The sequence below is a fragment of the Onychostoma macrolepis genome, chromosome 20 (genome assembly GCF_012432095.1).
Source record: "Onychostoma macrolepis isolate SWU-2019 chromosome 20, ASM1243209v1, whole genome shotgun sequence".
Lineage (NCBI taxonomy): Eukaryota > Metazoa > Chordata > Actinopteri > Cypriniformes > Cyprinidae > Onychostoma > Onychostoma macrolepis.
Genome location: NC_081174.1, coordinates 14,922,840 through 14,940,603, shown reverse-complemented (window position 1 = coordinate 14,940,603; position 17,764 = coordinate 14,922,840). Strand labels below are relative to the sequence as shown.

Here is a 17,764-nt window from a genome sequence, read left to right as displayed (position 1 = left end):
GAAACGCCTGTTATGATATTTTTTTCTGTCTTTATTTCCAACTTTTTGATTTTAGTTAAAATTTCTGTTTTCACTGGAAAAAAATGTTGATAATATTAACAGAATAAATAAATAAATAAATACAACTAATAGTGAATATGACAACCTATATTTTAAAAGATAATTTATTGTTAAATGTTTTTTTTTTTCAAAATTAAAAGTATGAATTACCTCATAATTTTCAGACACTGCTTTTACAGTAAAATGTTAAACTTGTTTTTAATTAGTCAAAAGTAAGCATTATTGATAGCAAAAGTAACATTTCCCTGCGTAGACAGTCGGTTTATTTATTTATTTAAATATAAATTTATCAGTTATGTGTCCATTTGTGTTTTGTGTTGCAGTTATGCTATTTATTTAACGTTTATTGAATTATTTTAGTGATTACCAATGTGTTACCTCTTTGTTTTACTATAGGTCACAGTTTTGCTGGATAATTAAATTAAGTCACGCAACAGTTACAATGCAATTCTTGACATTATTTATTTTCATTTAATTTGAGTCAGATCAGGACAGAAGCTTGTAACTTTGTCACGTGGTATAACGTTAAATGATGGAAAATCAATTAAGGCATTACACCAGCTCTTCAAGAGAATGTAAATAAAGATCTTCCTGCACTTGAAATTTGACACCCACTTAACAGTGTGAGATTTCATCACTGAGAACTGAGCTTCACCTTCAGACAGACACACTGAGTAACATAATAAGAGGCCGTGTTAAAAAAAAAAACAGCTCGTATGGTTTACTTTAGGCTGTCCACATTGCGCTTATACAGCTATATTTCCTCAGACTGAGAAGTCTAGCAAACCGTTGCTACAACTAAAAGCGCGTCCATGGTTTCGGTGAAAGTCGAGGGTGTGAATGGTGGGTTTTCACTAGCAGTATAAATACAAAGAGAGCAGCCGCGCTGCTGGATTAAGTGCGCCGGGACGTCCTGAAGCAGGATTACAGCAGCAGATCTGCAGCTATGGCTGACACTTTACGAAGACTGGTCAACTCATCTCCGTACGGTGTTTTGCAGGACAAACTGGAGGCTTGGTACAAAGACTATCATGTAAGTCATCAATAATTCAAGCTGCACTTAGTCTGTGATCAACCACAATAGTAGTTTACTATATTCACAGACTTTACATTCTGTTTAGTCAGTTATGTGTGTAATATCAACAAGTGCACAAATTCAGGATTCATTGATTTCAGATTGTGAAATTTGAGATTCTGTCTGGGGACTGTTTTCACCACATGTATTTAAAGTATTTAGATGCTTTGCGGTTGGACTCAATATGCACAACAACCTGCAGTTGTTAGATGGCCATATTATACTGGAATTATACCTGAATTAATATGCGCAATAGTGTCCTGCATTGTGCTTTTATAACAACAGACCTCAGTTGGAATATTTGCTTTATTAAATTGCTTTTACGGCAGAGTTTGGTTTCTATGGACGCTCGTTGTCAGGACAACTGGGACTCCATTCCTGAGCACTTCTGATTGGCTGAGAGCTAACGTGCGCGCTCCCGTCAAGCTTGTGTTTTCAGAATGGAGAGAGTCATAGGAGTCTTTATACTCTCTTCTTGTGTAATTAAATTTTATCTTCAAAATTTACAAATTATTAGTAGCAATTTTAACCACACATGGGTCAATGAAGCACAGTTTATTTTATTTATCATTCATTTATTCTAAAAATAATAATAATAATACGTCAAGAAATGAAAGTCAAATACAATGTGTTGAGAAGATTAGCCTAATTTATTATTTATATGCTAAACATGTTTTTAGTTTTTCAGTAATTTGGATATTTTTGTGGGTCAAAAATGTCTAGTTGGTGTCTCTTTATAAGGCTGAATTTCTTTTAAAAAGAGATAAATGTAGTAGTTTGACATACTCTTTTACTATTTCTTTAAAATATTAAGCAATTTTATTTTTAAGTTTGTCCACCAAGTCAAAATAAGTGTGACAAGAAGCCTTTTTAATTTGTAAGTTAAAAATTACATTTAAATTAAAAGTTAATGTTTTGGTTTTTGATTGTTTTAAATAAAAAAAATTAAAAAGTAAATTAAAAAGGCACATTTTGTTCCGGTCAAATGAAATATGACTTCTGATTCTTGATTTTTAAAAAAAATAATTTATTTTAAAAACATGAATAGCCTACAAAGTTTGCATATAAAAAATTTGGAATATCAGAATGAGTTGTTATACCTATTTTTCACTATTAGCAAAGCATTATTGCAATGCCAAAAATTAAAAGGTATTGTTTTCATACTGCTTCATAAGGAAGTTTGATATCCGATTCAGCCCATTGTTGCAGTTTGGAGGCATTTCCACAAATGCTACTAGTTTCACACTAACTTGCTATACCTCATCTTATAACATCCTTTGGTCATATTTTCTCACAGGTGTTCTCTTGTGACCAGAACCTGAATAGGTGCTGTGAGCTAGTGGAGCTCACATCTAAAATACAGGGTCAATTGTTCACCATACTCAATCTTACAGCACAAGAAGGTAACAAACAGATCTTTATTTTCAGTATTTAAATACAGTATAATCTCATTCACCTTTAGCATGTCACATGGTCATTTCCTCTAGCTGACTGTTTAACAATAACATTCAGATTCTCTGTCCTCTTTCTTCCTCAGGGGGCCATTATTCAGGTGTTGACACTCTGAAATCTCGCCTTTTACCATGGCTTGGCTCTTGCTTCACCATTGCAGCTTCATCTGTCTCCACAGATACCAGCCTTAGCCTCATTCAGGTCAGTTGGATATCCAGAATCCTCTGCTGCTGTCTTTAACATTTGCTCCACATGAGTTTTGTGTATAATGGTTGTGTTCATGAGTGAAATAACTATTCTGAGTAGCCATACCTGCATGTATGTGTGTGTGTATCTCTGTGTTGGCGCTTATATACTCTTGTGTGTGCCGATCAGGAGTCTATGGAGAAAGATCGGAAGATTCGTGAACTATCCTCAGTTCATGAGAGCGACATCCAGAAAATAGAAGACAAGCTGTGTTCTACACGTATAGAGTTGGACACAGTTAAACAGGAGTCAGTATCAATTCTAGTAACAAGTCTAAATGAGATAGTTGGTGTTAGGAGTGTCAGTAGGGATATGAAATTCTGTATGAATTTCTTCATAAAATTATTTTCCTTTATTACCAACATCCTAATCAGGGTGCAATTTGTTGAAAAACAGAGAGGAGGAATGTCATTACTAGCTACAGTACATTTACATGCACCCAAAAAGTCTGTCAGTAATCGGACTGAAAAGACTGAAATGTTTATATTATGTTTTACAAACTAGTCAATTTTGAGGAGACTGGATATTTACTAATATTTTTGGCAAAAATAATAACCCCTTCTGACATATTTTTTCTGATTTTGCTTACAGACATGCTTAAGAATCAGTGTTACATTTTATACTCCATACAAATCAATCAAAGTCAATTGTTTATTTGATACCAGGCTTGCTGACACCCAGATTGAACTGGACTCCACAAAGAATAAATCTGCAACCACACTCTTGGCCACAGAGGATGAAATACTACATCTAAAGGCAGAGTGAGTCAGAGATGGTCAACTTTAGTCTAAATGTCTGTTGTGGATTAAGCCATACTAGAACATAAAATGTGTGAGAATTTTAAATGTATTTTTTGTTAAACTACTGAATTATGTATTTGTGTCAGGTTGCGAGTTGCTCAAGATCAGGTTGATCTGTATAAGAGAAAGCTGGATGTTCTTGATGACCATGAGAGACAGGTCAGAATCCTACGAGATGAGATCTCGTTTCTCACTGCTGAAAAAACTGTTCTACAGGAGAGGTACGTTTGACATGAAAATACCTCATTGCTTAGTGCAAATGAGACTTAAGCAAGCCCTAACGTTCTCTCTTGACTCACTTCCAGATTGGTCAGGAGCCGTTCACCTAGTCCTCTTCCCCGCCGGAGTCGCTCTGTTAGCCCTGTGAGGGGTGAGTCTCCTACACGCGCACAGCTCACCAGTTCCTCTCGGCACGCGCGGCTGGTGTCCCGTTTCTCAGACCTGTATGCCACAGATAAACTGGAGTCCCAGAGTCTCCTGCGCAGATACATTGACGACCTGGAAACAGTCCAGAGGATCCTTTTTATCGCTGTTGTGGTAAGAATAACACTGGTGATTTATTTCCTGTGATAACCAATAGTGTAGGCTATAGTAATAATGTTATGGTGCTTTCTTAAACACAGCAGTTACTTAATTTGAACTAATCTGATACAAAATTAAAGATAAATTATATTATATTATATTATATAGCAGCAGGGAAGATGCTGTATTATATGCTGTATAATAATCATTTGTATTGTCCAATAGGAATCATTTCAGGCTGCTAAGATGGCCTATCGGCAGTTTAAAACACGTGTGAGGAAGACACTTTCCTCCACTCACATTGGTCCTGAGAGTCTGGAGGATGCAGTGGTTGATTACATTGTGAGAAATCTGGATCTGTATGATGTGCAGACGAGCGTTAATGTAGGTTTGACCATACATGCAAACATGGATACATTTTTGTGATTAATTATGGCAGCTCTGAAATTCTAAATGTTTTTCATGTAATTTATTGTTATTTTATTATAAGCCTATTTATTATATAGAGGTTTTTTTTATTGTAACAACACTGCTGTGTTCATATAAATGTAGTTCATATAAATCCTTTAGTGTTGTTGAATAACATTTCATTTGTTCATTGTTCATTTCCATCTACAGGATGTGATCAACGCGATGAACGTAAACCCACGCATCTCTTTCCCTCCGGAGGTGGACTTTGTTCTGATCAGCAGCTTCATTAGGGAAGCATGTCGAATAGCATTTGCTATGCAGACTCTGGACCCAGCACTGGACCTGGCCTTCAGCTCAGATGGAGAACTCTACAGTGACGTTAAGTGAGTGGAGCTCATAAATCAGACACACTCACACTTACACATCAACACATCTTGAGATGCATCTTTTATCTCCGTTTTTTTAAGGATGCATATTACACTTAAAAAAAATACACTTTCTCTTCCTCTCAGGTACAGGCGCAGCTTTGACTCTGAGTTCACCGCTCCGCTTGTGGCGTATCACGTGTGGCCTGCACTGTTGGAAGGAGACATTATCATACTGAAGGGAGAGGCGGTCACTAGGAGAGGAGCTCTGGTATGTGGAGGCCATTCAGAGAAAATCAATCTAAATAGCATTCATACTAGTCATGACATAATCATACTTCATAGAAAAGAAGAAAAAAGAGTTTTTGTGGATATTTTTGTTAATGTTTTTAAATAATTTTATGTATTATTGTTAAAGAACTATTACATTTGTAATTATAAATGATTAAATATAAAAAAAATTTAGGAGTTTAAAACTGAATAAACTGAATTTAATTTAAATTTTTAAAGAAACTGAAATGAAGTTTGTGTGGATGTTTTCTCTAGTGGAGAAGCAGAAGTCGTAGCCCCAGTCCTGTTCGCTCTCGCTCAGGAAGCCCCAGCCGCACATTTGTGAGTTTCTACTGACAACTCCAGCAGTTAGTCTTCCAATTCAAGGAATAATTCACCAAGAAATATTAAATTGTCATTATTTATGCACCTTTACATTTTTTGAGACCTGTATGAGTTTCTTGTTTCTGTGGGACATAGAAAAAGTTATTTTATAGCAGAATGTCTAAGGTGCTGAACACAAAGTGTGCTGGGTAAATCACAAGCAAGTTGTCAAGCAAGATTTTCAGTGAATAATGATTAAAGTCAGCCGTGTTCCTCACACAAAGCTATCGTATTTTTATAATTAATTTATGGTGTGTTCTGGAGCTTGACAACCCCTGGTCCCCATCCACGTTCACTGTATGAAAGAGATCAGTTTAGACTTTCTGCTAAACCATACAGGTTTAGAATGAGGGTGAATAAATTATGTCCGAATTTTCAATTTGTTGCGAACTATTCCTTAAACATTCCCAAAAGTACACCAGAAAAACAATACAGTCCACAATATAGTATACAGTCCACAATTCATTGTGCTCATTAGTTTAGAAATTAAGTTTTCTTCATTTTCTTGCACATGCTTCCTCACTGAGTCTGAGGGTTAGTACAACCTCTTTGCAAATTCTTGTATTCTACTGTGGAATTCTTACAAAATAATTTCTGCTGTCTTTTAAGTCATCTCACTCTCTGTCTCTCTGTCAGATGCCCAGTCGTAGTCGAAGTCCTTCCCCTGGACGTCTCTCAAGTAATCGACTTTAAAGTTTGATACCTGACCTCACTTCACGCTGGATACAGAACCAAACAGAAGCAGATTTATCAAAACATATTTTTTTCCAGTTTTAACATATTTTTTCTATGTGTGGGATGAATTAGAAACTAAATTGGAAAACAATTACCTTTATTAGTGACTCAGTACTTATGAAGAATGGAGTCATTTGTCATTTTTAAACAGAAAGCACTATTTACAAGCTCCACACTAACATTTTCTGAGTGGACTGCACTTGACTTGACTGCACTTGATTTGATTGGCCAGTTAAACCTTAATTATATTAAATCAGCAACATGAATATGCATTATACTGATCTGTGACTCAGTGAGTCTAACAGGACCATTGCACATTGCACTACCATTTTGTTAATTAATATTTTTAATAAACGTTTGAATGGTGGTGTATGTGCTTGTTAAGGTGCTCTGTTTGTCTGTGATAACTGGACAAGTCCTTTAAGGTGCTATTCTTTCTATTTTTTAGTATGCAGTGTTTTCATATATGATTTTTATCTATACAGTAGGAAATAGGAAATCTGTTGTCTTCTAAGTCACACCTGCACACCAGCACTTTTGTCATTCAGATTCCCTGGAGAATATTAAGTGGCTATTTTGTAATGAGATCTGTATTTTTGTCATCACTCTAAATATAAGTGCTGTATGTGAAGTGTTTCTAGTGAACTGACATTAATTTGTTTCTGTAGTACATAATCTGTAGACACTAAAAGAATATTTTACAGAATGCATTGAATGTATTTTCCCTTTAAGGACACTTTTAATGTCAATTTTATTTTTTCCTAATATTGGTGCTATTTGTTTTTTTTTTTTATGTTGGTACAAAAGAATCAGACTGCAGTGTTTTGAGATTTTAAGCTGTTCAAAACCTCAATCTGCTCAGTCTGTTCTCCTAATTTTGTCATGTTTACTCAAATCATTTTATAAATTTGTCTAAGCATACAGATACTGTATGTGTGAGTGTGAATCATCAGTAATAGTCCTAAAACTTTTGGTTTTAAATTGTTAAACATAGATAAATTATTTTACTGTATAAAAATAAGTGCACATAATAAAACACAAAAAATGACTCAACAGTGTTCATACCATTAATGTATGTATTAGTTTTCCTTGAGTCATAATAGAATATATAAAGGAAGCCAAGGTTATATAAAAGATGGGTTATACTGATGTCATTATAATGTGAGCGCAAAAGGTCACCTAAACACATTATTCTGTCTGTACCCACTTCCACTGGTCTTACACTACCACTAGAGGTCACTTGCATCCTACTAAACTGAGGAGAATACAGCTTTATTATGTATCCATTATTCCATGGAAACTGGGATAATATTAAAGGTCCACTCAGTAAATAAAAAAGTATTTCTTCTGAAAAGTCATTTTAAAAATAATGTACACTCTGCAACTTCTCTGCAACAAAAGTGTTGTTATTTTAGTATAAAATTAAAATAAAATAATTTAAATATTATTATATTACTTATTAATATTTTGAATTTGCTTTTATTAATTTATGTTTATTTTGTTTGTTTGTTTTTAGTAATTATGTTTATTTGTATTAATTGTTTTTATTCAAAAGCAGAATATTTGTATTTTGCTTTAATTTATTTTTATTTCAGTTTTAGTGATTTTGTAGTTCAGTTAGTTGCCAAGGCAAGATTTTTTGGTATATGTTCTACAAGTAATATTCATATCTCATTTTATTTCAATTAACAAAAGTTATTTTTAATAGTTTCACTTTTGTTTTTTATTAGAAACCAAAAGCTGTTTGATTTTATATACGGGTTACCATGTTGAGATCACATGACCAGCCAGATATTACTCACTTTATCTCTGTAACTCTCTTTTATTGGACTTTTTTTTTTTCACAGAATAAATGAATCATGGCTGACTGTGCTTTTCTACAATGACACTTGTAGCAGTGTAACGTCGATACAGACAGCACAAAATAAACAAAACATTATTTGTGTTCCTTTAAAGTATGGATTTTCAACTGTAATAAAAAATAGAGAAAGAGAAAAAAGGGGGAAAATACAGCGAGTGGAATCATGAAGTAAAATAAATTGCTAGGTAGGCCATGCATGTGATTAGAGGAGAGTGGATTCATTGAGACCCTGTTAACCATCTCTTAAGCATTCACACACACACACACACACACACACCAGCTACAGAGACATGCTGCTTTAGACACATCTGTTTGCTGCCGACTACAAATAAAGCATCATTATATAGTTGCTATGGCATCGGATAAACTCCTGCTGTTAAAGGATGAGAGGATGGCGAGGAGTGTAATTGTAGAATGACTGCAAGGCCAAGTCATACCAACAAATTATAAAGCAGGGATCAGTAATACAGACTGGTGCAGCATGAACTCATACTCAATGGCTACTTATCATTTTCCTGAAATAAACAGATGCTGTATTTTGCTCTGTGTCCTAGAAATACCCCAACCAGCAGTTATTTTGAGCGCAGTTGCTGCCGGACCTGGACTGTCCTCTGTAGCAGACTGAGATCAGAGACCTCCAGCAGACCAAGGTTAGAGAAGTCTAAAGCCTGCATGCATAAAAAGCAGTAGGCTATATGCTAAATAGTCTTCATTATTCAAAGTTTCATTGGTTTAGATAAACACGGGAAGATTTTTAATACAAAAATAGCAACTGTAGCTGCAGGAACTGGACATGAATTAGTCATAAAACAACACTGATATGTTGGAATTCACATACATTTTTCTAAACTGCACTGCGTGTGAATATATACATATAGCCTATGGCCAAAAAATGTGTGAGGAATCATGAATAACCCAAAATTCTGGTAAATTCACCATATATCTTTTCCAGAAACAGTTTTTCACAGGCAGGGTATGAAGACTATCATAAGCTGTTTCTTATGTTAACTGAAGATCATTGCCTTTTTTGTTGTATTGAGGAAGCATTGGTTTGAATTGTGCTCTAAAAACTATAAGAGTTACAGTAAATCATGCTGAGCCACTAGTTGGCGACCTTGCCTTAAGATTGAGACACTCGTCAGCTCATTGCATGAACCACGAGAGTCAAAAGTTTACAGAATGAGACTGAAATAGTCATAGAATAATGATTAAATAATAGGTTGTGTTCTCTCTAAAGAAATAGAACGAGGGAGAAAGGGTGGAGAGGGAATGAAAGTTTGAGGCTTTTCCTTGAGTCTCCAAGTTCAAGTTCAGTCAGAGATGAATGCATATGAGAGTGTGTAATTGAATTAGAGTCTCATCCACAAACTGACTGAGGAAGACTGAGAGCAGGAGATTTCAAGAAAGATAAATAGTAACAATCTTCTGAATAACATGTAATAGTCGCACCACAAAATTCCATTAGGTGTATCTTTTTGCACACTTATAGATTGTTGCAGCTGATTACAGTGTTTTAGAATGCTGGACAGTTTTCATTGCTGGCTTGCCTGAGTTCATTAAGTCCTGCTGGTGATGCCAGCAATAGTGTGGCGTCATTGTTCACAACTGCTAATTAACACTAGGAAATTGCTACATGCTAATCAGCAAAGTTGTTCGGTCAAGCTTATTAGCAAAGCTTGGCAGTATATCTTGGGCTTTTGCCTGGAGAGAGACTTAAAGAAAGAGAATGGCAGGAAGATAGATGCACTAACGCTTCAGGGTGAGTCAGAGGACACAGAACATGTGTTTACTGCAGAAACAAGAGCTCATCCTTGGATAATATGTAGACCATCAGCATTTAATCATTCATTATTTGCTCAGACTGGCAAAGGGTATATTTTATAATAATAATAATAAATACCAGTATTGTTAATATAATAATAATAATAATTGTTAATATAATAATAATGATTATTATTATATTGTGTTATTATATTAACAACAACAACAATAATAGTCATAAACATCATTCATAAAAAATCATTATAATATAATTTATTATTAATATTAAATGAATTATTAATTACATAAATTAATAATAATAATAATAATATGCTTATTATTATTATTATTATTATTATTTAAAACACCATTTTAATATTTTAAAATAAAAGGAAATTGAACTTCAATAAGTGTAGTTTAGTACGGCAGAGTTCATATTCATACTTTTGTTGATGGATTTCAGTAGTTATGTCTGCAGGCATGTGCAGATCCATTAGTCTTACAGATTCATTATATCCAGTGTTTGCCTGTTGCTGTAAAAACTATTTCATGCCTATTAACTAGGATTTTGCATTGTAACACCAGCAGAGATTGATTTTATGCTATGTTGTTTAACTTGGCAAGTTTTCCGTGAGCCGTGTACTGGATCATGCATTTGGCTAAATACTTTAGCCTACAAGACATTTGGAAATATGAATATGTCTGCTGAAACAAGCCAAAGAGATGTGGAGAAGTGTGGTTGTTAGATGCTCCAAACAACAGTTTATTTTGGAACGGATTGAAAATGTTGAACATTTCTTAATGTTACAAGTTTGGCAAGATAAACAGTCGATTCTTCCTCTGGAGTCTCCTCTCTTAGAGGGCTGTTCAGGTGATCGCACTCACCCATGTGCCAGTCTGAAATTGCCCCTTTTATCATCTCTGTTTGTGTTCCTGCCTTTTCCCTGGAGGTCTGTAGAAATATCCTTCCAGGGCACGTTTGGGATCTCCATGATGAAAACAGCAGCCCAGAGTGTTCCTACACCCAAATGTCCAACTGGTCTGCTGAGTTGGACTGGGGCAAAACACTCTGACAGGGGTCGGTTGGAAAAGCTTGGGGTGGTTTGGTGTAGATCAGAGGCATGTGGGCTGATCAGGCCCGGACGCTCCGTTACATATCCAGTGGAATGTTTATCCAGTTGTGCTGTGGTTTGAGAGGCAGGAGAAGGTAACCGCAGAGACCTCCTGCTTGTTCACTGGAGGTAAGCTCTGCAGGGGCCTGTAACTCACTGTACTTTCCCGACACTGTGTTGAAGGAGGGGGGTAAAACATATAAGTGTGTTTAGAGATGTCCTCCCACTGCCATGCATATATCAGTTCAACCGGGCATACATCAACAGATCTTTCATCAAATCTTCCTACCAAAGCCCTTCTTTAAGGAGGAAAGCACTGCACCAGCCTTTAAACAAATGTCCAAATACTAGAGGTTGACTGCAATAAATAATGTAAGTTGAATATGTTAAAAATTTATTTCAGACCCATAGAGGCCACAGTCCAAAATATCTGAAATGTGTCAGTTTATTATATAAACCAAAATGTCAATAATAACCAAATGACATCCAATCTAACTTCTTTGATAAGTTTAGCTGGCCTTATATACAAAAAACAAACAAACAAAAAAACTGAGAAATAATATGCACTCCTTCAGTTCTCTACAACATATTACAATTTACAATATAAATACCATAATGTAAAAATATGCAAGTAACAAATATGAGCAGTAATCCATTACCAGGAGTTCAGCACTTATCATAAACTCAACAATCAGTAATTATAGTTAAATAAAATATTTTGTGTATGAAATATCAAACTTTTTTTTTCTAATATCAAAAGTTTTAAAAGCTGTTATCGAGTAGTATCCCACTCAGTTAAGATATGGACTCAATTAAGAAAGCACACTGGTTTGCATAGGTGTTCTATCCTTTCCCCGATTTTTAAACACCACTGTTTTGCACCATCCATTATGGATGAGACGTTCCGAATATGGTTCGATAAAGGCATAAAGACCATTGATGATCTCTATGAGAGCGGTATTTTCTCATCCTTTAATAACCTTTCTAAGAGATTCGATCTACCTAATTCCCACTTATTTCGTTTCTTTCAAGTCAGGCACTTTGTGCAAAAACTGTTCCCTCATTTTCCAAATCGTCCCCCTGAATCTCCATTGGATGATATCTTAAAGCTTGAACCACACTCAAAACATTGTATTTCTGTCATTTATAATCTGATTCACAATATTAATGCAGGCTCTGCAAATTCAACCAGAGGTGCTTGGGAAGAGAGTTTGGGATTTGAGTTACTTGATGAACACTGGGAGCGTATTCTTGAGCTCACTCACACCTCATCTATTTGCGCAAGACATGGGCTTATACAATGTAAGATTCTACATAGGGTTTACTATACTAATGCTAGACTTGCTAAAATATACCCCTCTGTCAGCGATGCATGTAATAGGTGCAAGCAATCACCAGCAGATCTCATTCACATGTTGTGGGAATGCCCTAAATTATTTGATTATTGGACTAAAATTTTTAAAACTTTGAAAGATGCCTTCAACATAGATATTGATACAGACCCACTTTTTGGCCATTTTTGGGTTGGAAGTAGATGTTAACCTTTCAGTAACGGTCCAAAAGGCTTTAGCCTTTACTACTTTACTAGCAAGACGTCTCATTCTTTTGAAGTGGAAGCACGTCTCACCCCCTTCCTTTGATACATGGCTAAAAGAAGTGTTTACTTGTATTAAATTGGAAAAAATTAGACCGTCACTCACTGGTTCTTTAAAGACCTTTGACAAAGTGTGGCGCCCCTTTTTAGAATATCTGCTGGCTAACTGTCTCGATACTTAAGCTGAGCATTAATATATAAACATACGATTTTTATTCATGCTTTTTTAATTTATTTCATTTGTATTTTATTATTTTTATTATTATTATTATTATTATTATTATTATTTTTTTGTACCTGTTTTTGTGTTTTTTTTATTTTTTATTATTTGTTGTGTTTTGTTTTTTCTCCCTGTGGGAAGTTCTAGGTTGTTGAGGGAGGGGAATGTTTAGTGGGGTGGTATCAGTAATACCATGGAAGGATAATTGTATAAAATTAATGTTGTAATTTGTTGAGTTGGTATTCCATGCATAAAATCTAATAAAGAAATTTGAAATAAAAAGCTGTTATCGGCACTGATTAATCACAGATAAATGTTTGACTAAATACTAATGTTATTTAAATATAATTTATATAGTATTATAGTTTTTATCAATATTTTAAATAATTTTTATATTTTCAGTTTTCATTATAAATTTTGTTGTCATTTTAAGGTTTATTTAATTTTATTTCAATTTTAGTTTTTATTTAATTCCAGTTAGTAATTTAGTACTTCAACCTGTTTCAATTGCTAAGGCAACAGTTCTAATTTTCATTTAGTTTTTAATATTTATATTTTATTTATTTATTTTAAATTTTATTTTATTTTAGCTTTATTTTAATTCAAAAATGTTTTAATAGTTTTATAGTTAATGATTATAACCCTAAAAAACAAAATGTTCTATAACACACAACTTTATTTATTCACTTTTTGATTCTGTGAGATGCTCAAAGGCAAGCATGAGCTCATGGTTGAAGCTTATGTAACAGGTTACTGGTAGTGCATGGCTGGTCAGTAGTGAGCAGGCTTAACAGGGGCCACAGTTTGAACCTGAGAGGTTGGATGTTTGTGGTTCAGCATGTGATAAACTCGTTTAGACCTGAGGCCAAGTGCAGCATTCAAAGCATCAAAGCCTTTAAAGATCTACAGTCAGCTCTTAAAAACACAAGCTAATGGCCACTAGAGACACATTTCCTGCCTTTAGAGTGGTCTCTCTGCCACTAGAACCTTTTACACATTTTTCACACACATTTACTTTTAGATTTGGTGTGACAACATACTTTTTCGTGAAGCGGTGGGCCTCTCTGGCTTGCATGAGAATAAGGTGCATGAAATCATAGATATTCGTGATGGATTGGCCCCCTCGTCTCCCGTAATTAGATATATTCTCTCATTTTAAAGCATTTTTTGAACTCGGTCAATGTTTCATTCACACAAAATATTTCTGCGCACTACCTAACCCCCTCCATTTTCTACTTTATCACACAAACTCTCAATCTCTCTGTGAAGGGGCATTTGATGTGTCCCGGTTGTGTTTTGTGAGATGTGTTGAGTGAGTTGTGTTTTGGCTGGCTATGAGCTCTTTCTCTCCAAATGGGAGTCTGAAAACTGGGCTGAACCCTGAAGTCCAGCGTTAACACATTCATATATCACTACACACACACAGACAGGGTTACAGGTGACCGCACCACACAATATAAATCACCAGTGATATAAAAATCATGAAGGGAGGAGAGGAAAGAAGAGGGGATAGTCAGAATGAAACAGAGAAAAAAGGGGACAGAACAGAAAATAAAAAACACAAGTGATGAGTAAAAGAGTAATGGTGATTTCATGTCGGTAATTGGAAATAAGATAATAAAGTGGAAATAACAACTATATATACAATTATATTAAACAATATATAACAACAACAATGCCCAGCTGATATCCTAATGATAATTTTGCTGTTTATAAAGTTTTTTGATGTGAGATGAGATAAGTTTGGCATCCTATCTCATGTCCAATTCGTACTTATTTTACGAGGTGGCTAATTCGTACAAATTCATACAAATACAATTTTGTACGATTTCTGTGACCGTTAAGTTTAGGGGCAGGGTTAGCTGTGGTCCTTCGTACGGATTCCTACAAATTTGCCACCTTGTAAAATACGTAAGCTTTTTCACAAATTGTATTGAGCCATTCTAGGCTCATTTTTACCTTTGTTTTAATTGACACACATTTAAAAAAAAAAAAAGGTGCTTATCCACAAAATACTGTAAATGCAGTGACATGCAGTACAATGATGGCCAAATACATGGTCTAGCCTGTTGAACATAAAAATATATTCAGCTACTTAAAATTTTTGTTTATACAGGACAATATGGAGAGCAGATAGGAGGACAGGATTGCAAAAGACAATTAAGTTGCCTGCTGTGCTGCCCAAGTGGCTATTGGTTCTGAACAAAATGCTTTTTAATTTTTATTCTCTATGTAAACCGGCACTAAATGTGAGTTTTTTTTTGTTTTGTTTTGTTTTTTGCATTGAGTTCCTTCGTTTCAGCGTTGTTTCTCAAGTTTTTCAACACAAGAATGCATTCAGTGTGAATGTCCCCTATACCCACCCACATACAATCACTTTCTCCTCTTTCACACTCACAAACAAGCACATACCCATGTATAACGTAATAGGCTCTGGCCCATGAAATAGTATAGAGAGAGCCATTTGTGAGACACTTTTGACTGTTACCTATGTCTTGGCATACTATTCCTGACTGAGGTAATGTGTAGCTGAATCAAAAATACATATTTCCACAAACACATTGAACAAACGTCCCTCAAGCTCCTCAGGCCCGTTAAATCCATCTGCTGCAGTTCTACTGAGTGACCACTGAACTGCAGTTTATGACTAGCAGGAGAATTGACAACCATGAGGTCATGAGGTTATATATCAAACATCAGCCAAGATATCTTAGCTTACATTATCAATGCAAGACAAGCCCAATTAGCCATGACATTACAACTGTCCGGTCCAGCGATGTCATGGTCCAACCCCTCCACCGAGACATTAGTCCACCGAGTCTTTCATAAAATGTTCAATCTCAGGTCATGTTTTGTAGTCATTTCACATCTGCTAGTTTTCACAAGGTTTTAGTATTAATTTAGTCACCTTTTTTCTTCTTCTGGAAATGTCCGTCCAGTTGCTCATCAGCTGAAAGCTTTGAGGCTGCTGGACTTTCTATTAACTTGAAAAGGGGCTGTAACAAAAAAGGGATCTGTCAGTGGGCTGTGACCTTTATAGGAATGTTTCATCTTTCCATTTGTCACACCTCAAAGTGCCCAGTTCTTAAATTAAAAGTGGATATGGTGAGAACCGACAAGCTTGGCTTCAACTGTGGAGACAAATGAAAAAAAGGAAAAGGTAAAAAGTTCATGGACAAGAGCTAGAAAATAAATATTTTTGAATTAAAATTGTGTTGAATTTTAATGCAGCATAGTGAAGCAAGAGAAGGAGGGCATGCTTCTGACAAGACTGTTTTATACACATCGTTAAAAACGTCAAAATGGTGAAATAGTAATGTTTCATAACAGATGAGAATTTTTTTTTCTTCAGAGCACCGCATGAGGCCTCAGACAGGGCATGTTTGAATGGGAAAGCGACATGTGTAGTGCTTTAGACCAGAGGTTTTTAGGTCCCCAGGGAACTGCAATAAATTTGTAAGGGGCCCACAGAACAGGAAAAAAAATTATACAAAATGTTTTTTTTTTTTAAATTAAACAATGTGTGCTTTTTAGGTGTGTTTAAATGGTTAATTAATTAATTGTTATTATTATTATTATTATTTATTTATTTTTTGATGAATTTGTTTCAGTTTTCATTCTGCATTTCATAGATGATACAATTTTTTTAAATCTTACATTTAGTTCACCCCAAAATGGAAATTCTGTCATTATTTATACTCTCCGTGCACTTATTTCAAACCTGTAGGAGTTTTTTCTTCTGTTAAGCACAACAGAGAAGATTTTGAAAAATGTTGGTGGTCACCAAACAGTTGATGGTATACACTGACTTACACAGTACCGTCAACTGTTTGATTACCAACATCCTTCAAAATATCTTCGTTTAACTTTTTTGTTTAAAGATTAATATCCAGGTTTAAATGAAAATGAAAACCAAAACATTTCAGTGTGGTCTCAGATTTTTGAATCTCAGTATATATGCATTGTCACATGTGCATGTAAATTCAAATAAAATAAAAAAACAGAAGGTAAATGTTGGTAGCTCTAAATGATTTCATGTTGACTGCTTTCAGCTTATTGGGATATGAGCAGTGCACGTCGAGGTAGGTAACCCAACTAGAGCCACTGACCAAACAACTTGTTGCACATGATAGCAGTTAGCACTGGCCCCTCACCGCTGCCCTTATAAGAAACATATGGAGAATTATGATGATGGGAAAAACAGTGGTGCTTTAGTGAGCCATGCTGCGGGAAGGGTGAGTGGGATCGTCCAGGTGTGAGTCTATCTACTTTACAGCGCTCAAGAGACTTTTTAGAGAACAGGCTGATTTGATCGTTGCACAGAAAGCAGAGGACAAAGCTCTGTTACAGCACTCCAAATCCCTCTCTAATACCAATTACATTTCTGAAAAATGTGGTTCACACTATGAAAATGATGATAAAAAGGAAAGAGAAGAAGTTTCTAGGGTTACTGAATATGGGTACAGATTAAGCAGATGTATAGTGGTGAATGTGGTCATCTGAGGAGGGGGGCAGACATCACATCTACATTCATAAAGGCTACAGTCAGACCCACTGATTCAGTTACAGCAACATGACTTTATGGGCCAGCTGCAATAGCACTTATTCAAAATTAAACACTTATACACATACAATAATAATTATACACTTAAATGTTACATACTGCAAATTAAAAATTCTTTAAATGTCGACAAACTGCTACTTCTACATTCTAATCTAACTAAGCAATGATTTTCAATAGTCCAGAAAAGTGTTTAGTACTTGTAGATGGCAAACGTGCAGTTTTTAGCAGAAATGGGAACAAAAGGTATAGTATCTTTCCACTAATAAAGCAAAAGTGATTAGCAGCAGAGAGTAAAATAAAGCAAATAACAATTAAAAAAACACAATTACACT

General features: G+C 35.1%; 1 protein-coding gene across 1 annotated transcript; it reads left to right on the top strand.

Annotated features, from left to right (window-relative positions):
• The first annotated feature begins 425 nt into the window (after positions 1-425).
• spata18 (spermatogenesis associated 18) lies at positions 426-7,635 on the top strand. Its single transcript, XM_058756138.1, has 12 exons — positions 426-1,093; positions 2,433-2,538; positions 2,673-2,788; positions 2,963-3,081; positions 3,499-3,594; positions 3,720-3,854; positions 3,939-4,170; positions 4,381-4,539; positions 4,774-4,949; positions 5,079-5,202; positions 5,478-5,543; positions 6,222-7,635. The coding sequence occupies exons 1-12, from the start codon at positions 1,007-1,009 to the stop codon at positions 6,276-6,278; spliced, it is 1,473 nt and encodes a 490-aa protein (XP_058612121.1). The 5' UTR covers positions 426-1,006; the 3' UTR covers positions 6,279-7,635.
• Positions 7,636-17,764: the final 10,129 nt, after the last annotated feature.